Source organism: Triturus cristatus, chromosome 1_2 (genome assembly GCF_964204655.1).
Source record: "Triturus cristatus chromosome 1_2, aTriCri1.1, whole genome shotgun sequence".
Lineage (NCBI taxonomy): Eukaryota > Metazoa > Chordata > Amphibia > Caudata > Salamandridae > Triturus > Triturus cristatus.
In genome coordinates this window covers 97,094,509-97,117,482 of record NC_140580.1, presented here as the reverse complement: position 1 = coordinate 97,117,482, position 22,974 = coordinate 97,094,509, and the positions used below count along the sequence as shown (strand labels likewise).

The 22,974-nt window shown below is 44.8% G+C and overlaps 1 protein-coding gene across 2 annotated transcripts in view; it reads left to right on the top strand.

Moving 5' to 3' along the window:
• INPP5F (inositol polyphosphate-5-phosphatase F) overlaps positions 1–22,974 on the top strand; it is a 943,021-nt gene that overhangs the window by 602,957 nt on the left and 317,090 nt on the right. For both annotated transcript variants that reach the window (XM_085602832.1, XM_085602840.1), the window contains exon 10: positions 4,354–4,421. In XM_085602832.1, coding sequence (XP_085458958.1) covers positions 4,354–4,421 — 68 coding nt within the window. The remainder of the gene's footprint in view (positions 1–4,353; positions 4,422–22,974) is intronic.

Below are 22,974 nucleotides of genomic sequence, written 5' to 3'. Positions count from 1 at the left end.
CACATTCCATTAAATCTATTTTTGAACATAGTGTAATCCTGAAATGTACCTCTTAGTAGCACAGCAACTTTTGTGATCCTTCAGATGTGGTTCTCACTCTTATAAGAGGTCAGTGATGTCATTTAACATGTCATGTGTTACGTAATATGTGAGGTCATAAGTAGTGCATGGTGGGGGTGCAAGTTATAGTTAGTACACTGAGTTATAGCTGGCAAATTTCAGTGTTTCTTTTGGTTTATAAACATTATTTTTGAACCATACCAACCATATCAACACCTACCAATAACGTCACTTTAACCTTTGAGTTTTTTCAGTGAATTTTCAGAGGTTTTCTTTAGTGAAAGGGAAGCTTATATTAGCATGCCTAACCATAACGCCTCTTTACCTTTTGTTTTACAGTGGATTTCAATTTTTTTAATCCAATTCAGCCAACACCCGAACTGTGCATGATCTTTGGCCCTGCACTGAGGGAGGTTGGCCGAGGCAACCCCTGGGAGTCACCATCCCACAGCAGCCTGCCCTGTTTGGTCTCCTTGCTACCTCTGCCCCATCCTTTCCTGCCTGCTCTCAGTTCTGTCTACGTGCCCCTGCTGCCTCTCTTCTGCCCTCTGTGATCAGCTTGCTGCCCCTTCCAGTGCTGCCCTGCCATAAATAGTCAGATTGCTGCCTTTAATTCTGCAACACTGCCATTGGCCCTCTGTTGTTCATCTGTGTGTCCCTGCTCCCTCCTGCCTGCCCTTTGTGGTCATCTTGCTACTGCTGGCCATGCCAGTCTTCTCTCAGTGGTCAGCTTGCCCCCCACCTGCCTGCCCTTCATCTTCTGTGTACGTGCTCCTGTCCCTTTTCTCTGCCCACCGGTGTCTGTGGTGCTGCCCCTGTCTGACTGCTTTCTGTGGTCAGCTTGCTGCTTTAACCCCCTCTCAGTTGCCCTCCGTTACCCGTGTGTGCGTGCCCCTGCTCCCCCACCATCTCTCAGCCCTCCATGGTCCATTCTGCTTCCCCTGCCTATGCTGGCCTGGCCTCCATGTTTAGCTTGCTGTCCCTGCCTCCCTCCCCTTGGCCCATCATTCTCCATCTGTGTTCCCCTGTGAATCCCCGCCTGCTGTCTGTGGTCAGCTTGCTGCCCCTACCAGCCTCCCCATCTTGATCTGCTTGCTGCATCTCCCTGCCCTCCATTCTGTGTGTAATGCCCCTGCCCCCTCCCTCGTTGGTCTGTTGTGCTGCCCCTGCAAATGCTGGCTAGCTCTTAAAAGGACAGTCTGTTGCACCTGCCGCCTCCCTCCTACCCACTGGGGTCAGCATGCTGCCTATGCTGGCCTGCCGTCTGTGGTCAGCTTGCCAGTCCTGCCAACAGCCCCCTCCTGCCTGCCCTCTGGTCTCTATCATAGTGCACCTGCCCCCTTTCACCTTCTGTGTTTGATAAGCCTCCTGACTATGCCAGCCTGCCCTCTGTGGTCAGCCTGCTGTTGATGCCCCAGCCCCCATCCACGATGTTTTCCATTCTCTGTGCATGCCACAGCCCACTCATTTCTGATGTCCCTAGTCTAGTGTACATCCCTTCTGGCCTGCTCTCCATTGTCAGCAATGCCCCTACCCTTTCCCTTTTACCTGCCCTCTGTTCACTGTCTGTCTGCGCTTGCCCCATCCTACCTGCCCTTGTGGTCCGCTTGCTGCCCATGCTGGCCTGCCCTCCAGGGTAACTTGCTGCCCTGCCTCCTTTCCCCAGTGCCCTCTCTTTTCCGTGTGCAAGCCTCTGCCTCCTCAGTGATCCATTGTGCTGCCTCTACCCAAGCCAATCTGCCCTCTGTGGTCAGTTTACTGCCCAAGCCCTTCCCTCTGTTGTCCGTGTGTGTGCCCTTGCTGCCTTCCTCCTGCGGTCTGTTGTGCCGCCACTGCCAACTGCTTGTCCTTCTTTTAGCATTCTAGTTCACTAATCATAATTTCTATGGCAACACAAACCCCCATCATTATGTTTATTTCTAAAGGAAATCTTTAAGCTTTACAGCTTTGAGTTCAACAAGATGGATTCAGGTGTGCCACACTTCTATCATAAAAACATAATGTTAGTGCTCTAGTTGTTCATTAGAACACTGTGGGAGGCTACATTAGAACAATAGGAAATCATCTGACAGGCTGCTGCTTCTGTTGGAAGTATATATTTTACTCGGACTTTGTCACATGGCTAAGAAAGATAGTGTGAATTTATAGAAAGTGTGCTCTCATTTTGGCTTCTGGAGGAACTTTCATAACCTTCATGAGAAAACCTCTAAAACATGGTTCATCTAATTGCAGCAGAGGATTAAAATTTGTAACTGGGTAACATCACCTTAAAATACACCACAATTCCTAAAATGTGTACGGTACCGCTAGTAAATGATTTATATTGTGACTAAAATCTATTATTACCCTATATGTGTTCCTTCTTGTGACCCACAAAAACAGGCTTTCAACACAGTGCATCTCAAAGGGGGGACTGTGTCCTCCGAGTTCCGTAGTGACTTCCACAACACATGGTCCATGTTGTGGCCAGTCAGTCTAGGGGTGTCCCTTTGGGACCCTTCCATATTCCCCTTGAGATCAGGGCGTGTTCACCCTGCCCCTTTATTATATTTTTAATCCATTTTAAGTACGTACTGTCCATGTACCTGAGTCCTGCCTCCGAGCCTGTTCAAGTTGTGGCTACCACAACCTATTGTTCAGGTTGTGGACAGTCAATAAGGATTGACTAGACTGCTTTAAAGGTGCCAATCAGAGCATATCTGGAGACCAAATTTCCAGATAGGTCTATTTTTGTAAGCCTCCATGACCACCTGAGTACTTCTTTAAATGCAAATTTCTTAAAAAGAGCTGAACAAATTTCCACCAGATAAAACATTTCTGAGTAAAGTTCTAACTTTCAGCCAAATTTTGGTGTAATTCAGATCAACCATTTCTTCTGTATTGCTTCCCTACATTTTGTATGTCCTGTAGGAATTAACACTGGCTATCAACGTTTTGGTCCCCCACCCTTTTTTCTTGGCCCCTGCGTGAAGGATCACCACAAAACTTTCCAGGAAGGAGCAGAAGTCGATTTTTTTAAAGTTTCATGAAGATTTGTAAAATGGCACCTGAGTTATTAGCGAAACAAAAATGCCACTATGTAATTTATATATCCCACACCAATAACTTCTCAGAAGCCTCCTAGCCCATGCGACAACGGTGTGCAATGTGGTGTGAGGGCATGTATGTTTTCTAAGCAGCACTCCAGCCGATAAAACGGCAGAGCGTGCACTCCAGGGTTTACATATAGACATATTTATTGCAGTGATTTACAGGTAAGGCATTGAAAACAACCCAACGCATTTTGACGTTACCACCTTGATCGTGGGTTTTGTACAGAAGATCCACAAACATGTAAATAGTTGCTGATAGTGAACCACATGAACATATACTCAAGTGGATGCTTTCCAACTTATATCTTCTTGGCTGAATAAATTGTAATTGTTTTGTGCATAGCTATTTTTTCACTCTGTTTAAAAAAGGAGAGAAGGACTTTATATAGTGTCATCTACATTAGTGCATGGATGAAATCTCTCTTGTATTACAGCTAGTAGATTGATATATCTGAATTTGCAGGTTGCAGTCCTATTTCACCTATGCTGATCCACCTCCATAACTAAGTTTAAATAATTCATGTCTGTTAAGGGATCTTATATAACTGGATCTATAATGTGCTTTTTACGTTTCTTTATAGTTGTTGTAGTCATAGCTTTCCTGACTCAGTTTTGAGATTGCTAGTCTAAACAGTGAATTTGAAAATTGAACAAACCTAATGAACGAGATGGAAAGGTTTCTTAATAGCGATCTTTATAAAACCCATAAACAACCAACTTTTTCCCCCTTATTTTAAGTAGGAGAGGGTTAATGAAATAGTGATGGCGTTCTTTCCCCCATGTGACCTGTCAAAGTGAATTGAGGCTAGCTGAGACTGCAGCACTTTCTGGGATGCTGGGGTAGCCTAACGCGACAATGTTATATACTGCTTAATGGAACTGATGCCTACCGAATTACATGACCTGTATTTTTCGTTTTAAAAGACCGAATTATAATTGTTATGCCTATTTGGTTGTTTCTTTGTCTTTCTGTTTGTGAGTTTTCTATATACAAAAAGTAGGAGATATATTGTAATAGGCAGTGTTAAAATATTTAATGTATTCATGACAGAGAACTTTTTCCTTGAAATAAGTGTGTCTGGGATCTTTCAAAGGGATGAAGATGTTTAATGTGTATGAATTTATTGAAGAGGATATCTATAATGAATAACTAGGATTACAAGTGAGTAACTTTTCCTTCTTTGTTCCCTCTGTCCTCCAGATGAGAAGGACACAGCAGCTTTCTTTCGTGCCCATTTTGAAGAGGAGCAGAAAATATATAAGAAGCAGGTGGGTTACATGGCCTATATCTGTCAATAACCGTCTCACTTGGCTTTGTGCATCTAGTGTGTCAAAGGGGATCGTGATAAGTATAAATTTGCAATTGATTAAAACATAGATGAGTCTAGTTTGACAAATGGATAGGGTCTTTTTAAAGTACATTATTAATAATCAAGCCACTGTGTAACGATCACCTAGCCCAGTATGTTATAAAAATGTTTCATAGGTCAGCGATCCTGCTTAGAGTTCTAACCTACTCAAGTAATAATAACTTGTCAGTACGATGTACTGCTGTATTTCACATGCTCTGCAAACTCCTGCCAAATAGTGTTGGGAGCAGAGTGTTTTTAGTTGTTTTTGTACTAAGAAGTCTTTGGGCACAAGATGTCCGATGATGCCTCCCTTAGCCCATAATGCATCAGGGCAGAGACTCCACCTTAGACTGTTTTTTCTGCCATCTGGTTCAGATGTGTCTTCTCGAGCTCCAGAGTTGCTGAGCAGCAAGCGGATACTGTTGAATGCCAGACATTGAAAGCTCTGGAGAAGAGCATCATAGAATTCATCTTCACCGTCAGAACTACAGATTTGACTGGGATCAGAGGGATCTGCCATGCACCAGTTTGTTTGAGAATGAATGTGGAAATGGTGGGTGATGGAGACCTTCCAGTTCTGCTCAAACTGTAATGTGAAATTCCTGTGTTCTGACTATCATCAAATATATCAATTCTGCTTTCCTTGAGACCATGAGGAATCCTCTTGTTCTACCAGCAAAACATTCAAGAACAAAAAGACAATCAGGGACAGGAGGGAGCATTGCAGGGCATATTACAAAATGCAGCAACAGGACTTGCTGAAGCCACTGTTTGACTCAGAGGACACGATGAACAGCATTTAAAGAGGGAGGGACCCTCTGGACTGGCACTAGGATAGGCCCCAACAGCATCTCTTCAAAAAACGTTTGATGTGGGGGAGGAAGAACAGTCGGTTGAAAGCTGCACAGAGGACAAAGACCACCGCAAACACACTGAGACCACCTCCTACACCAGATGACCGACCCTCTGGTATTTGCCTTAGAAAATACCCACTTACCAATCTATGTGCTAAAATTTTGGAATGTCACTGTTTATCAAAGTAATAGGCCTGTAAGCCCCTGGGTCTGTTGCTACTTTCCCTTTCTTTAAAAATATAACAATCTTTGCCATTTTCCAGGATTCGGGAGGGGTATCACCACTCTGTACAAGGCGAAACATCTCAAGCATAGTCAAAGCCAACTGAGTTCGAAAGGTCTTATAGAATTCGCCTGGTAAGAAATCGGGGCCTACCGCTTTACCTAATGGCAGTGAGTCTAGAACAGCTTGTATTTCTTCCAACCTAATCGGAGCATCCAACATATCTTGATCTAAGGAGGTCAATTGATCTAATTTAGCCTCGCTAAGATATCTCTCGATTTCAACTTGGATCCCAAAATTATCACATATCTTCCGAGTATAACTTCTGATAAAATCTCTGTAAAGCCAGAAGAATTGCACCAGTGTCAGTTACCAAACCAATGTCTGGGTCAAGAATTCCTACAATCCGTGTTTGTGTCTCCTTTTCTCTAGCCCGGACAGCCAACATATGACCCACCCTTTCATTACACTCATAAAGCTTAGACCGCCAAGCTAAATATCTGCCTGCAGATTTGGCAAATGAGATTTGGGTTATAGCTGATTTTACAATTGTAATTTTAGTTTGAGCTGTCTCAGCCGCCCCACCATCTGAAAGTACTTTAACAAGGTTAGTCTCAGCTTCCCCCAATGCTTCATACAGCTCATTAATCTTTAGCTTCTCTTTCTTTTGTGTCTGCCAACCAAACTACGTCGTCTCGCCCCTGATCCCTGCCTTGAGAGTGTCCCAAATATTTTGAATCCCCGTGCTTCCAATATTATGCTCTAAAAACCTAACAATCCATTTTGCCATATGATCTATATAGGATTTGTCATTTAACAGTGCCCTGTTAAAAGTCCAGCTAGATATTTGTTTTTGACATTTAATATTCAATTCAAGGACCAGAGGGTTATGGTCGGACATAACTCTAGGGAACTTAATGATCTTACTGCCCTGAACCATATTTTGAGAGACAAAAAAATAATCCAACCTTGCATGGGTTCTATGAGGAGCAGAAAAATAAGTAAACCCTGGGTCATTTCCTTCTAATTGTGCCCATATATCAACTAACCCATGCAGGGCTTTTAAATGGGTAAGAGACTTATACACTTTTGGTTTCCGCCCTTGATAAGTCATCTCAGGGTGGTTAGATATCACACAGCCCAAATTTATATTAAAATCCCCACATAATATAATTGGGGAAGGCCAACCCACCAATTCTAGACTCAGCCAATCATAGAGTTCAGGGTCATCCAATACAGGTCCATAAACAGAACATAGCGTAAACATACTACTATCAATTAAACACTGTACAATTACCCATCTGCCATATTTGTCTGAGAGGGATCGCATAAAATTAGCCATACCCCTACGAGCCAATATAGCAACACCCCTAGTTTTAACCTCTTGCTTTGTCCATGAAATTAAGTGAAATCCATCGAAATCCATAATTTTATTGCTACTAGCTACCACATGGGTTTCTTGAAGGCAGATAATATCTGCCTTCAAGATTCGGATATCCTCCCTTATCCTTCGCCTTTTTACTAGGTCATTTAGTCCACATATATTAATAGAGGCAATCCTTACACATCCCATTATGGACAAAGAGCACATCGAGACACACTAAATCCCATATCATTAAAAAAAAAAAATAACATCTAGATAATTCGAGAACAGCACATAAAATCCCCTCCTTCCCAAAAAAGATCCACCACCCCAGCCCACCCGCTCCCCCCAAACCCACTCTAGGGCAAAAAAGGTCCTCAGACCCTTGTGATGCCTCCCGTGTCCCGTCGTGCACCCCTGTCACTTCCCGACCAACCTAAGAAAAAAAAAGGAAAAACACCAAAAAGAAACCTAACCAATTTTAGAAGAACCTGGAGATACAAGCCTCCAGCCCTACCACACGTTGCTCCAAGGCAGTAGTTCTAGCTACAATCTCAGTGCAAGCTTTAGTTGTTTTACGAATTGCACACTGGATTTTTTTGGTCGCGAATTGAGCTCTTTTATGTTCCTGGCGAGCCTCTACCTGCATTGCCTTGAGTGTTGCGTATATTAGACCTATAGAGGGGACCGGTTCGAGTTTACTATCCAAGGCCCTGGAGTCGTTGTCCTGAAATCCGGGCCCAGCCCCAGCCGCAGCTCCCAGCTGGGAAGTGGAGTAATCCCATTGCAGGTGCTCGTTGATTTCTGAGCTTTGTAGGCCATCAGAGCTGATAACCCTCCTTAAAGTATCTGTTGTCGTAGGGGGGCTATTGCTGTCATCCCCCGAGGCATCTATATCTGTGTTATCAAGGTCGGTAGCATTGTTAAAATCAGAGTCCTCTGTCAAAGAGAAGAAATTTTCTCCATCTGGAGTTCCGGGCGCTTGGCCCTTTAAATCCAGCTCCCTAACGCACTCGCCGCGAGCTAATGGTGGTGTTTTATCCTCTGCCACATCCTGTTTTTCCTTGTTTAATATTGCTTCAGCCTCGCCTGCAAAGGTGCTTAAAATGTCAGAAGCATAAGGAAGATTGCATGACTCTAATACACTGGGAAGATCAGAAGTAGCAACCTCTTCCGCCCGATCCGAAACATTGTAACACACAGTATCAGTGGCAATACTTCTTAAATTACTTGATGTTTCTTCCAACGGAGCTTTAGCCTGCTTCCCGCTTACCGGTTTACCAGAGAACATCCCCGGAACCGTCGGCGTCTTCACTCTCGTACCCGCCTCAGGAAGGCACCGAACACCACCGGGAGACCCGCTCTTGCCCCCCGCCGCTCTCTCCTGAGCAGGAGTTCGCACAGCCTCCAGCTCCTTAGGAGCGGGCAGCTTCTTAGATGTGGCGGCGATTTTGGAGCCGTTTGCACCTCTCCGTGGAGCCATTCCGACTATACACGACCGCTGGCTCCCAACAAGCCACGCCCGCAGTGTCCGTAGGTAAGCGAGGCTTCGCTGAATGCCGAAACTGACCCCGGCTGCAGCGCGTCTCAAAAGTTTAGATAGGTCGTGGGAGACGATCATCTGGGGGAGCGAACTGCGTTTCAAATCAAAGTCTCTTTAAAAAACAAGGCATAGGTTCCTGTGAACACCGGTTAGGTAACCCATCGGTCGGGAAGTGACTCCGCAGTGATCACACGGCCGCCATCTTGCCCAACACAAAAAAATTGTCTCTCCCCAACAACATGGCTTTGTGCCTGGTCTGGAAACCATCGATCATATTCGCCGAACAATTGCATTATTTGATTATGCTAAGGTTACAGGAGACCCTATGGCCTTTATTCTGCTGGATGCTGAGAAGGCATTTGATAGGGTCTCCTGGCCTTTTTTATGGGCGGCTATGAAGCATAATGGCATAGGGGATGGATTTGTAAGAGCTATACAGAGCTTGTATAAAGATCCAAGTGCCAGAATTGCATTAACGGGAATTCAGTCGGGGATAATTAATATATCACGTGGCACGAGACAGGGGTGTCCATGTTCCCCCCTGTTATTTGCTATCTATATTGACCCTTTAATTAGGAAGATTCTGGAAGATCAAAGAATTCAATCTGTTCATGCTAGAGGTTAGGATGTTAACATTTTGGCATATGCCGATGACTTAGCCATTATAACTTCTGATCCCCGGTCCGCTCTTGTGGAAATAAATAATTTAACATCGCAATTTGGTAGTATGTCTGGTTATAAATTGAATGAACATAAAACTCAAATTGTCATTAATGAAAACATTATTTTAGTTGATCAGCGGATAACATCAAGTGCTAGATATCTAGGCATTGAAATAAGCTCTAAAATTCAGGATATCGTCGATATCAATTTGACACCATTAATACAGCAAATCAAATTAGATTCCCAAAGAATGAATAAGTTACATTTGACATTAATCGGGAGATGTAATGTCATTAAAATGATATTTTTGCCTAAAATCTTATATTTTTTTAGAGCGATTCCCCTAGATATAAATAAAACTTGGTTTTTGAAACTAAATCAGCTAGTTTCATAGTTTTTATGGGCGGGGCAGCGCCCCAGAAGGGCTCTTAGATATATGACCTTAACCAGAGATAGGGGAGGGTGGTCTGTCCCTAATTTTCAAATCTATTATTGGGCAATTGCGTTAAAACAGATGGGGGAATTGCTTAAAGGGCGGAATCTGGGAGATGGAGAAATATCAATCTATCATTTGATCTACGAGATAGAAGCCAGAGGACTCCTTATGCGTCATATAGACTATGCCTATTTTAAGAGGGTTAAATTTAAGGTCTTGCTTGGCCCATATAGGGTCTGGACAGCAGCTAGGAAAAAGGTTGGGATTGGGCGGCTCCATATATATTCCCCGTTAGGAAATAATACTTTACTTCCGGATATATTTCAAGACGTATATTTTAAACATTGCATTGAGGAAGGTATTTTGTGTATAGGGGATCTTATCTCTGATGCGGAAATATTGACTTTTGAGGCTTTAAAGGAGAGATTTGAGATCAAGAATAATTTTTTCTTTAAATATTTACAAAGAAGGGATTTCTTCACTAAAAAATTAACGTCCCGGAATAGAATTCCTTTATTAGATATGATTTTTGGGGGTCAAGCTACAACATCTTCTTTATATAAATTCCTAAATGGTAAGATGGGTGATGACTTAGCCAAACATTTTGATAGATGGCAAACGGTTTTACAAGATGGGCAGGGAAAATGTGAAGACTCTCTCATGTACAGCCAAACGGCATGCATTTCGGCAAGTTTGCAGGTACAATGCTATAAGACCTGGTGTAACTTATATATAACTCCGGCGCGTATCTATCGTTGGGGGGGTCCTCGGGGATACATTGTTCTCGGTGTGGGCTGCTGGCAGCAGATAGCACGCATATGTTTGCTACCTGCCCCAACCCCTCTCAATTATTGATTAAAATCGAATCGCGTGTAGAATCTATATTTGGTTATCTCGTCCCATTGACCCCGCAGATTATAATGCTAGGGATTTGTAATTAGGAAATAGAGGAGTCTAATAGGAAGTTGGTTTATATTGTTATGGCTGTATTGCGACTTTGTTTGGCTACTGCGTGGCTTGATCAGGATCCTCCTACATTACATGTGTGCTTTAGTAAATTAATTTTCTTTTATAACTGGGAGATTTCTGTGTTCAGGAGAAAAGGAAGCAGGGCAAGGAAAAAGGGGGAAAAGATATGGGATCCATTAACCAAGTGGTTACATTTGGATGCATAGCTAGTGTGATGTAAAGTACCACCTTTTTTCTGTATGGCTTATATTTTCTTTTCTTCTTCTCTTCTTCCCTGTTTTGATCCACCGGGGTGGGGGGTAAAATCTAAAAAATGGGACATCGGATATGTTTTTTTCTTTGATGTATTTTGCTGTAACATTTTATGCTCTATTTCTGATGCCCCAATAAAGGTTTAAAAAAAAATACCCACTTACCGACACTAAGCACTGCTCCCGTGGGAGTTGGGTGTCAAGATCTAAGACTCAGTGAGAGAGGCTCTGACTTTCTGCTCTGGTTGCGGTCTCCAAAACAACTTGTCTCCAGAAAGGCTTTGAGCCAATGGCCTGAACCTTCAGCCAAAAAGACTCAAGCCAAGCTCCAAGGTATGAGCCACCACCCATAGTGGCAAAATGTGCTTGGAATTCAATTCCCAAAAACCCTTGACTCCGGCTCATCATTAAGCGAGCCTGTTTTGCCAATAGCGGTACAAAAGGGAGTAGTGATGGACGGAGCATCAGAACCAATCAAACACTCACACCCAGTCAACAGATCTGGGTTTGATCCATCACCGTTCTTTAGCCCACTCTGCCACCCCAGTTCAGACATGGCCATATGCAAATCAGTCTGACCCTGTGCCTCATGGGAACAGTCCAGCCCGAACTGCCAAGCCATGCCTTCCCTGGACCGGAAACAAGCTTCCTAGGACCGGTTTCTGGCATTTCAGCCAGGCTTGCTTGAATCCAGTGGCAAAGTGAGCAAGGGACTCACGTCTGAGCATACTCTGCCAACTTATGGCGAACAAAGCGGTACAAAAGAGAGTGGTGATGGACGGAGCATCAGAACCAATCAAACACTCACACCCAGTCAACAGATCTGGGTTTGATCCATCACCGTTCTTTAGCCCACTCTGCCACCCCAGTTCAGACATGGCCATATGCAAATCAGTCTGACCCTGTGCCTCATGGGAACAGTCCAGCCCGAACTGCCAAGCCATGCCTTCCCTGGACCGGAAACAATCTTCCTAGGACCGGTTTCTGGCATTTCAGCCGTCTTCAGCCAGGCTTGCTTGAATCCAGTGGCAAAGTGAGCAAGGGACTCACGTCTGAGCATACCCTGCCAACTTATGGCGAACAAAGCGGTACAAAAGGGGAGTGGTGATGGACAGAGCATCAGAACCAATCAAACACTCACACCCAGTCAACAGATCTGGGTTTGATCCATCACCGTTCTTTAGCCCACTCTGCCACCCCAGTTCAGACATGGCCATATGCAAATCAGTCTGACCCTGGCCTCATGGGAACAGTCCAGCCCGAACTGCCAAGCCATGCCTTCCCTGGACCGGAAACAAGCTTCCTAGGACCGGTTTCTGGCATTTCAGCCGTCTTCAGCCAGGCTTGCTTGAATCCAGTGGCAAAGTGAGCAAGGGACTCACGTCTGAGCATACCCTGCCAACTTATGGCGAACAAAGCGGTACAAAAGGGAGTGGTGATGGACGGAGCATCAGAACCAATCAAACACTCACACCCAGTCAACAGATCTGGGTTTGATCCATCACCGTTCTTTAGCCCACTCTGCCACCCCAGTTCAGACATGGCCATATGCAAATCAGTCTGACCCTGTGCCTCATGGGAACAGTCCAGCCCGAACTGCCAAGCCATGCCTTGCCTGGACCGGAAACAAGCTTCCTAGGACCGGTTTCTGGCATTTCAGCCGTCTTCAGCCAGGCTTGCTTGAATCCAGTGGCAAAGTGAGCAAGGGACTCACGTCTGAGCATACCCTGCCAACTTATGGCGAACAAAGCGGTACAAAAGGGGAGTGGTGATGGACGGAGCATCAGAACCAATCAAACACTCACACCCAGTCAACAGATCTGGGTTTGATCCATCACCGTTCTTTAGCCCACTCTGCCACCCCAGTTCAGACATAGTGCCAATAGAGCTGTCCAAAATGCCAGTTGTAAAAGAGAGAAAGCACTACATGCTTCCATTCTTAAAAAGATCCTAGTTTGCCTTCTCACACCACAGGAGCCGGGCACCAATCCCTTGCAAAAAAGAAGGCTTACTTTGAGGAGGTAATCTCTGGAGAACCCAAGGGATACCCCAAACCTAGGAACCCAAAATACTATGGTCTATCTAGGGTCTCAGCCACCACAGCCTCACACACCAAATTCTCAACCACCACTTCCCAGTACAAGGCCCTTCCCACCACAGTCGGAACAGAGTTTGCCATCACCAGAGAGGACCCCACACATTGTTTGTCTCTGATCTAGAGATTAGGATGACATCGACAACCCTTATGACCATCCACTGTCATCAAATGAGGAGGAAGACCCGTGGGCAGACCCTCAGAATCATTCTGGCTTAGAGCCTTACCCTTAGCCACTGCCCTACCCTTAGCCATTGCCGTATATCATTCAATGGCTGCTGCACACCATCAGTTCAAATGCCAGTTGGTAGAGGAAGAGGGGGACCTCCTCATAGACACAATGTCGAAAATAGATTGCTCTGTCCATTTCCTGCCCATGCTTAGAAACATGGGTAGGTGTGTGCCTGAGAACTTCAAAGAGCCAGTGAAGACCAGGGTTGTCACGCCTAGAATAAATATGGGGCAACCCCATACTCATCAGGGGTCATGTGCCTCCTGATTCTCTAGTGGCTCTGAAGAGAGCATTTGCACAAGACACACCACATCCAGACAAGGAGAGCAGGAACATCAATGCTGCTGGGAAACGTGTGGCAGTTAGGGCTGCAACACGGTGACATGTTGCCATCTTGGTGGGTTTGATAGCAAGGAGGAGATGGAGCAACTGGTCAGGCATTTTCTGGAAGCCTGCAAGGTGCATGGTAGGATGTTGGTGCAGGAGGGCAATATCATCTCCAAAGCTAACATCAAGTGTACCTTGGGTGCAGCAGATGTCTCTAGAGAAGTCAATACCAGTGTGATTCTATGAAGGCAGGCGTGGTTTAGGGTATCCAAGTTCCGTCCTGTGATGCAGCAGCATCTCATAAATGTGCCTTTCGATAGGTAACATTTATTCGACCTCATTGTCACAGGTTCAAATCCCGGCGGGTCCACTCAGCCGTTCATCCATCTGAGGTCGATAAAATGAGTACCATTGAGTTGGGTAACAATAAACATCTGTTATTCAGCGGCGCCTAGATACCTACGGGTAAATGTGCACTTTACAAATACACATGTTATGTTCATGTTGGGAAAGGTCAAGAAGGATACTGAAACCGCCAAGGCCATTGGAGGGCTCCAGAACAAGCCTGTGTTTTGCCATCAATAGGAAGGGCCAAGACCGGCACACCACTGCAGTCCTCAGATCACCAGCCTCATCACTCCCATCAGGAGTCTCAAGGTCAAAAGTTCATTTAGAGAGGAAAATTCAAAGGCAACGGTTGAGGCAAAGATAGTTGCCGCTCCAGTAGGGATGTTTCCACCTCTAAGCAGTGGCTTTGTGGCGATTCCACCTAGTCATACAACACCAGTCCAGTGAAGGATTCAGTATTTTCTTTCACAATGAGAGAAAATAACCTCAGACATGTGGGTCCTCTCCATGGTGCAGCAGGGGTACTGCTTGAGGTCACACCTCACCACAAACATACCACAATGTTGGCAATCAGGCTAGACCAATAATGGCTCCTCAGGGAGGAAGTAAAAACACTCCTCAGTAAAGCAGCCATCAAACCCATACCCACAAACCAACCATTGGGGGACAGTGAGCGTTCTCGCATCATTTCCGAAGAAGGACTTTCTTGTTGCCTATACTTGTTCTCCGTCTTCTCCGCTACTACATACTGTTGGAACACTTCCTAATGTCAACCCTGCAGGTTGTCATCTCTCTACTTGGCACATCCTCAGTCATCCAGACCATCACTGCTACATAAGGTGTGTGGTAAATGGCCAACATTACCAATTCAAGGTGCTGCAAGCAGCCAACAGCAATGCCTAGCACACACTCAAGCAGCAGTGATGCTGCTACAGAGGCTGGGGTTCACAGCGAACTCCAAAAGGGCCCATCTTGAACAACAATAGGCTCTTCCGTTCTTAGGAGCGGTGTTAAACTGGGTGACGGAAAAAGCAAACTCAAGCTGAAAAAAGGGTAATGGCATTTCAGAGAATGCTGCCTGTTTTTCAGACAGCAAGCCCACTTTCTGTAAGAACAATAATGAAGCTGTTGGGGATGATGGTTTCATGCATAGCCATAGTACCCTATGCATGACTGCAATGGGCCCGTTCCAGAATGTCTGGCAAGTCAATGGTCACAAGCGGCAGGTCAATGGGAAACGGGAAAATCTAGTATTGGTAGAGGCCAGATTGCAAGACAGACTTGGGTGGTGGAATGACAAGGAATTTTCACTGGGTGGCCTTTCCTGGACCCTCAACCGAAGTAACCCTAACCATTGGCACATCACTCCCAAGCTGGTGAGAGTGTACAACATGACTAATATCTTGCTGCAAGAACAATGGTCATCATATCAACTTTCTTAAACTGATAGCAATACTATTGGCAAAGTAGAAGTGCTTTGTAAACTACTGCTTCAGTAAGAACACAGACCCTCTGAAAACCTTGGTGCAATACTTCATTTGCTCTATGCTGCACTTTCACAAGGCAGGATTAGCATACACCATAATTCGACTACATTTTGCAGCAATCAATGCTTACATCAAAACAGGGAATACACTTCTCACCTCCAAATTCCAGTCAATAAGGCATTCATAAAGCACTTAAGAAAGTAATATCTCCATAGGCATAGCTAGTCCCTACTTGAAACCTTAAGGTGGTGCGTACTCATTTCCTGAGATCGCTTTGTATGCCACTTCACTTTTGCACAGTGCAATACCTTTCTTGGAAGGTGATCTTTCGAGTTGCAATTGCTTGCCTAAAAAGAGTCAGTGAGTTAACTATGGAAGATAATTGATTCAGGTACAGAAGTATAGAGTCGTCGTTAGGACTAATCCATGTTTCCTTCCCAAGGTGGTTTCTCCTTACCATGGGAACCAAACCCTAGAGCTAGCACTTGTGTTTTCACCCCCACAGCCAGTAATGACAAGGGCATCACACACTCTAAATGTTAAAAGGGCACTTATGTTTTACATTGACAGAACAAAATCAAATTGGGAAAAAAAACCTTTTCATCTCGTTTGCTAAACCCCGTTTATGTAACCCCATTTCAAAATAGGGTTTATCAAAGGCGGATAGTCAGACGTATATAACTTTGCTATGAAAGGCAAAACGGCCCTTTTCTTCTATACCACGGCAAACTCCACTACAAATAAAGGGGCTACAGTAACTTTCTTTGGTAACGTACCGCTAGCAGGCATTTCCAAGCAGCCACTCTGTCTATTCCACACACTTTTTTACTAAACACAATTGTGTAGATATTTAAGCTTGCCGGGAAGCTCAGGTTGACCAAATAGTGCTTAAAACCTTGTTTCACGCGTCTGCTTCATTGATTCCCTAGCCATCACTTATGCGGGGAAACTGATTTATAGTATGTGTAGAGCATATAATCTACAGCACCGTATGCCACAAACGGAAAATAGTAATTACCCTGTAACTATCGGGTTGTAGCTTGGGGAGCTATAAATTCACATGCGCCCACCAGCCTCCCTGGAAGCAAGCCGATGCTTCAGATGAGGATTTTAATTGCACAGTGCACCAGTTAACCATAACTGTTGTTTAATTACCACATTGGGAAAGAAAAGCAAAATCGGATATGGAGTCTGCGCCCTGGTGCATCATGAGCTAAGGGAGGGGTTATGGTATGTCTCATGAACAAAGCAGTCTTCGAAGAAGAACAATGTGCAGGCTTCGATACCCAAAACAAGATGGCAGGAGAATGCAGAACTAGGAGCCATGCGTGCAAACCATTTCTCCGAAGGGGAAAATGCTTTTACATATGTACAAATGCCAAATTACAATTCAGTAACTTGTTATCAAATCGCAATTTAGTTAGCGATTTGATATTTGGAAGGGGCGTGTTTAGTGCGCACCTTCCAAATACCGAATTGCAGTGCTATTTATGAATGTTTTGTGACCGAATTACGGTGTCAAAACATACATTTTTTGCCGACTACTAAAAGGTAGCGGTAACCATTTTCAAATGGGAAAAGGTCCCCAAGGGACCCTTTAGGAAGGTCTGCATGGGCACCCCCACATTTTTGTACCTGGTGCTAAGCTGTGTTTTGACTAGTCTGACTGGGATCCTGCTAATCATGACCCTAGTCTATCTGCTTTCTCCCTGTTGTGTTCAGTACTTAGGTACATCCCAAATTGGATACTGGGGTACCCTTGTCACACCCTAGTATATGGTACCCATGGACCCAGGGCATAGGTAACCCAGAGGTCTCCCATGGGCTGCAGCATGTATTATGCCACCCATGAGAGACCATTCAAAATGGAACTAAAGGCCTGCCATTTTAGGCTGTGTAAGTTGGTGCATGCACCACTTACTAAAGATATAGGTTTACTAAATCTAAGGGTCACTGCTCTTAAAACCTATGTCACCCCTATAGCATGCCTTTACAATCCTGAAGGCAGGGTGCTTGGTTCTAAGTGAGAGGGTGCCCCTGCATGAGCAGGATACCCCTGCAGCCTACGGAGTCAATTCTCCCGGGTTGTCAGTGAAGCAGCTATATACTGTATAGAGGGGCACTGCGTAATCGCGCGATGACCTTCTTGAAAACGGCTGCAACGAACCCTATCATGTTTGGTATCAAACATGTTGGAATCATACCTCCCAGACCGTAAACTGTGCGGGAGGTATGATTCCAAGCACTGGAAGAACCCTCTGTTAGGCTCTCAGTGTTCCCGGTACCAGCCTTTTAGTCTCGGACAGCACAAAATGGTAGCTGCCAACCAGAGACACATTTCTGCCCTCCTGCTGCTGAGCTAAGCTCGAGCAAGGGAAGGTAAAACAATATCCTGTCACAGGGAGGTGTGATCACCTCCCAGACAGGATTTAGTGTATTAGGGCTTGGTGGGTGTGCTGGCCAGCGCCTGAAAGTCTGCATGAGGGGCACATTTGGTGTCCCTGTGCATAGTTCAGTTCAAACCAGTCTGGTGCGAAACTCGACAAAGGACATGGGAGTAACCTCCCCCTGTCCAAACCCTCCCCTGAATCTTCCCAACCATCTCCTTAGGGTACTTAAGGGCCTACCTGGGTGTAGGTCCCTAGATTCATCGTGGGATAAGATTCAGAACTGAAACAACTACACTTCTGCCATCTGGGCACTCTGGACTTCGTTTGGGCCTGACTTCGTCTCCCTTCCAGTCTGCTGCATGGTCTGTGCCTGTGCATCACACAGGAACCTTCCAAGGCCTGTGAAGCATCAAGGACTACCAAAATAATATCCCTTGGAGTGAAGGAGTCACTCCCCTGCATTCGCAAGCACTGCAACTAAGTCAGCCGGTATGCAGATCCTGAGCCCCTCTTGACTTCGTGGGCTCTGCAACACAGATGGCAGTTTTCCCCAGTTCCCGAGATCTGCTCTACCCTCTCCCCAAGTTTGAGGCCAGTAGTCCTCGTGGGAGTTGCAATAACTGAACCCCTGAGTACCGCATCCCCTTAGCAGTTGCAAAGGCTTGTTGACGTCTTTGTAAGAAGATCTTTGGGTTCCAAGTAGCCCCAACCTTGAGCACCACCAGTGACCAGAATCTTCAGTCACACCGCAACATGTGCATCGTGGCCTGCATCTTTTGGTGAGCTGCTTGAGGTCCTCTCGCAACGCCAGTGCCTCTGGCCTGTGGGTCCACTTGAGGGTCACCCTTGTTTCTTTTGGCCTTCCTTGATTGCTCGGGCCTACCCTGACTCCCCTGCTTGTGGTGAGTCTCCTGGATCTTGCTGGTCCCAACTGTGCACCTTTTTGACTTCCTGCACGGGTTGCATTTGCCAAGGCTTGTTGGTGTTCCCGACGGACACCGACCCCACAGCACGCGACATCCTTCGTGGAACAGATAGTATCGGGTCCTGGTCGTCCCCAACGTCGCCTGGTCCTCGCAGCTGCAGAGTCAAGGTCACCGTCATCTTACCTGAAGCACCCAACATCGGAGGGCATTTGTCTTCCAAGTCTCCTGGTCACCCTTGAGTGACATAGACTCTGTCCCCTCTGCTTTCAGGTACTCCTTTTCAAGAATCCACGTTTGGATCCCTTCCGGATATCTTCTTCTCTTCCAACTGCGGTTTCCGATACCACTTCACATCTATGCAACCGGCTTCCCTAGGATAGGTAACTTGGTTACTCCGGTATCCACGTGTGGGGTGGCTCTCCAACCTTCTGTTTTCCACGGGGTTTCTTCAGGGTCAACTGGGAAGGGTCCCTAATCTTTAAAAATCCAACTGCGACTTGCACATAGACTAGTACGGAGCACGCGGTCATGTTCACACACTGCACGCACTCTGTGGGATCCCCATCTACTTACCTTGGTTGGTTCTGTGGGTCCCCAGCAATTCTACATCCTCTTGACATTGTCTTGACTCGAGTCGTGGTTCTTATACCAATTTTTAAGTATATAGTTTGGTTCCCCCCCAGAGGCCCACTGTGTATTAGTGCTATTTACTGTGATTCCTTTGCTAAGGTATTGTGTGCTTTGTGTCTGTCTCCATGTGGGAGATACTGTAACGTACTAGATAGTGTTATATAATAAATACATATTTTTATAACTACTTTGTGTGGTTCTTTTTAATTTAGTCTATACTACACACACACACACACACACACTTACTCTTAAAATATGAAACTTTTAAGTTTCTTTTTTTCTTTTTAAACGCAACCCATTTTCCTGCAAAGAAAATGGGTTGCACTTAAAAGAAAAAAATAAATAAAGTTAGCTTTATTAAAAAAAGCACTAACATAGTGCCTGCTGACCCCAGCAGGCTACCATCCCTGACTTGGCTATTATTCCTAATGGGTCGCAAATTGCGACCTACCTCATTAATATTAACGAGGTAGGTCAATTTGTGACCCATTATGAATTGCTATTGAAAACTTGTATGTTTTCTTACATTAGGAATTGCGATTTCCTAATTGCAAGTAGGAAATCGCAATTACTAAATTCTGTACACGTGTCAGTAGGTCACTAAAAGGTACAACCCGATACTTATAGGCTAAGTAACATTGTCGTTTTCAGTTGTACCTTACCTAAGTAAAAATATATGAAAGAAGATTAGATTCTTGAATTTGTACAGTTTGTTATAACCCATTCTAATTTGGTTGAATGAGGACATGTGCAGGAAGCAATGAAAAGTGGGGAATGTTGTACAAGAATACATTGAGTAGCCATGTTGACAGCTAGTGTTATGAATGTCTGACTTCAGTCTTATGCTTTTACCACGAGACAAAACCCTTCTCAGTGGCATGCCTGTTTTAACACACGTGTACACCTTGTAGTTTGTTATTGTTTATTACACTTTATTATTTGGTTTGCAAAAGTCTTTTTTTTTTATGTGAGTATTAGCACCTTTCTTTTATACTCCACATCATGAAATGACATTGAAGCACTGCATTGTGAAGATGATAGAAATACCAACGATGAAGGTGGGTGCTAGATCACTGAAATCCTTTTCATCATTTAATACCAAATTTCTGACTTTCTGTGTTCTTAAACATCGGACTACCTCTTTTAAATAGAAAGTGTGGCTGGAGAGGCGCATTGTAATGGTACAATTTCACCCGTGTTACACTTGGCCGGATAAATGCGATCCCTGTGCAAACGCCTGCTTGCGCACAGATCGCTTCAACAAGAAGTGCAAAGATTATGCTAGTCTGAGTATGTATATTCCAAACTCTGGCGTATCATGTCCAATAAATACCATATACCCCTTTAAGGGTCCTCATAATCAATCAATCAATCACATTTATAAAGCGCGCTACTCACCCGTAAGGGTCTCAAGGCGCTGGGGGGGAGGGGGGGTCAGTGCTCGTAGAGCCAGGTCTTGAGCTGCCTTCTGAAGGAGAGGTGGTCCTGTATGGCGCGAAGGTGGCTGGGAAGGGAGTTCCAGGTCTTCGCTGCCAGAAAAGAGAAAGATCTTCCTCCGGCGGTGGCTTTGCGGATGCGGGGTACGGCTGCCAGGGCTTGTCCGGTCGAGCGTAGGGTGCGCGGAGGAGTGTAGAAGGAGACGCGGTGGTTGATGAGTTTTGGTCCGAGGTTGTGCAGGGCTTTGTGTGCGTGGGTGAGGAGTCTGAAGGTGATCCTCTTGTTGACTGGCAGCCAGTGAAGTTTCTTCAGGTGTCCGGAGATGTGGGGGGCCTTAGAAAACTGCTGCCTCCTGTAAAATCACTTCGGCTGCACATCCACCTGCATATAAGTAATGCATCTGTTGAGCTCCAGAAACAGTAGCAGAGTTGATTCCAGTATGAATTTGTATCCGTTAATTAACTCATTATATCTTCCCTTTTCTACTTGATTGTGATATTTGGGCCGACTGAGTGACATTCTTCTCATTTTAGTCACAAAGATTCATTCTTATTTACTTTTAAACTTTGATTATTTCTATTATAAGGCAATTAAAAAAAGATGCACCATCTTCTATTTATGTCTTCTTTTTTTCATAGAAGGCACTTCTACTTTTTGATCAAGTAAAACACCACAGTTTTACGAAAACCTAAATGAGCTACCTATGTCTCTTTCACAGACATTCCTTCAGTTGTACTTCTAACTAGTAAGTATTGTCTGTCAAATACACGAATGCCCAAGTTTGATCTGTAAAATAATGAACTAGGGTTAATAATCAATGATGATATGTGTTAGATCTGCCATTGTCATTCCGCCATTCTGAGTGTCACCTCGTCCATCTTTGACATCAGATTTGGCTAATAAAACACTTTGGGCCAGATATGCAAAGGTTTATTTCGTCTGCAAATGGCCCGATTCGCAGAATCGGCCTGTTTGCGAACCTAAAAAGGCCTTTTTCAATGTACAAAGGCCCAATTTGTGATTCAGTAACCTATTACCGAGTCGCAAACTGGGTTTGCAATTCGGTTTTAGAAAGGGGCGTGTTTAGGGCATCCCTTCCTGATACCGAATCGCAGTGGTATGTGTGAAGGTTTTGCGACCGAAATGTGGTCACACAACATTTGCATTTTACCATCTCCTTCAAGTAGGTGGTAACCCATTCGCCAATGGGAAGGGGTCTCCATGGGAGCCCTTTGTGAATGTTTGTAAAAACATTTTTTAAGAGCAGGCACTGGTCCCACAGACCGCTGCTTGCTCCTAAAAAATTAAAAGAAAACTTTTCTTTTTCTTTTTGAAACACATCCCGTTTTTTCTTTAAGGAAAATGGGCTGCATTTTTGTAAAAAAAATTGCTTTTTTGGAAAGCAATCACCAACATGGTGATCTGCTGACCCCTGCAGGGAACCATCCCTGTGATTTTTGCGATTCCCAATGGGATGCAAACTAAGAGCTACCTCATATATATTAATGAGGTAGATCTATTTGCGAACCACTGGGAATTGCAAAATGCATTGAACACACATTTGTACGTGGGTGTTTACGATTACCAAATAGCGAATCGCAAAAATGTGCTCTTTGGTAATCGCAAACCACACCCTACATACATCTGGCCTTTGTCGCTTCTACATAGCTCTAGCCACTGTCTTTCTTACAGATCCCCTGATGAAGCATACAGGGGTTGTCACCCCCAATTTGCACCCCTCAGAGCCGGAAATTACCCCTGGGCATCCAATATAATTTTTGGGTAAAACAAGGATGAGTACATCCTGGCAGAAGGTTTAGCTTTCTCTGGCGTCTACTCCTCATCTGCATTTCAGTTCCTCCGCACCATAGGTGAAATGAGATAAATTTGAGGGTTGATTTAGTTTCTACATTTGATTAATTTATAGAAGCAGTATGTGTATCCTAGTGTCTGACACCTTGTGCCCCACTCCCAGCTATCACACAGCATGCTTTATCAAAATGAGACCACATATGTGGGTAGCCTCTCTCGCGGTTGAGAGGTCAGAGACATAAAAGTCATCCATGTGTAAAGCATGCATGCATGCATAAGTCTGCTGTTTTTGTCTCGGGTTCACCTAGTTCCAAGGAAAACTGGACACATTTCTGAAAACTAGACCCTCCAAGGCAATGTAATGAGCGGTGCCTCCCTAAAACCTTCCCCCGATGGTGGCCTTTGACTTTCAGATATTGATCAAAAGTACTTTTTTCATGGTGATAACACTGGTATTCACTGCTAACTCAAATATTTCATCTTA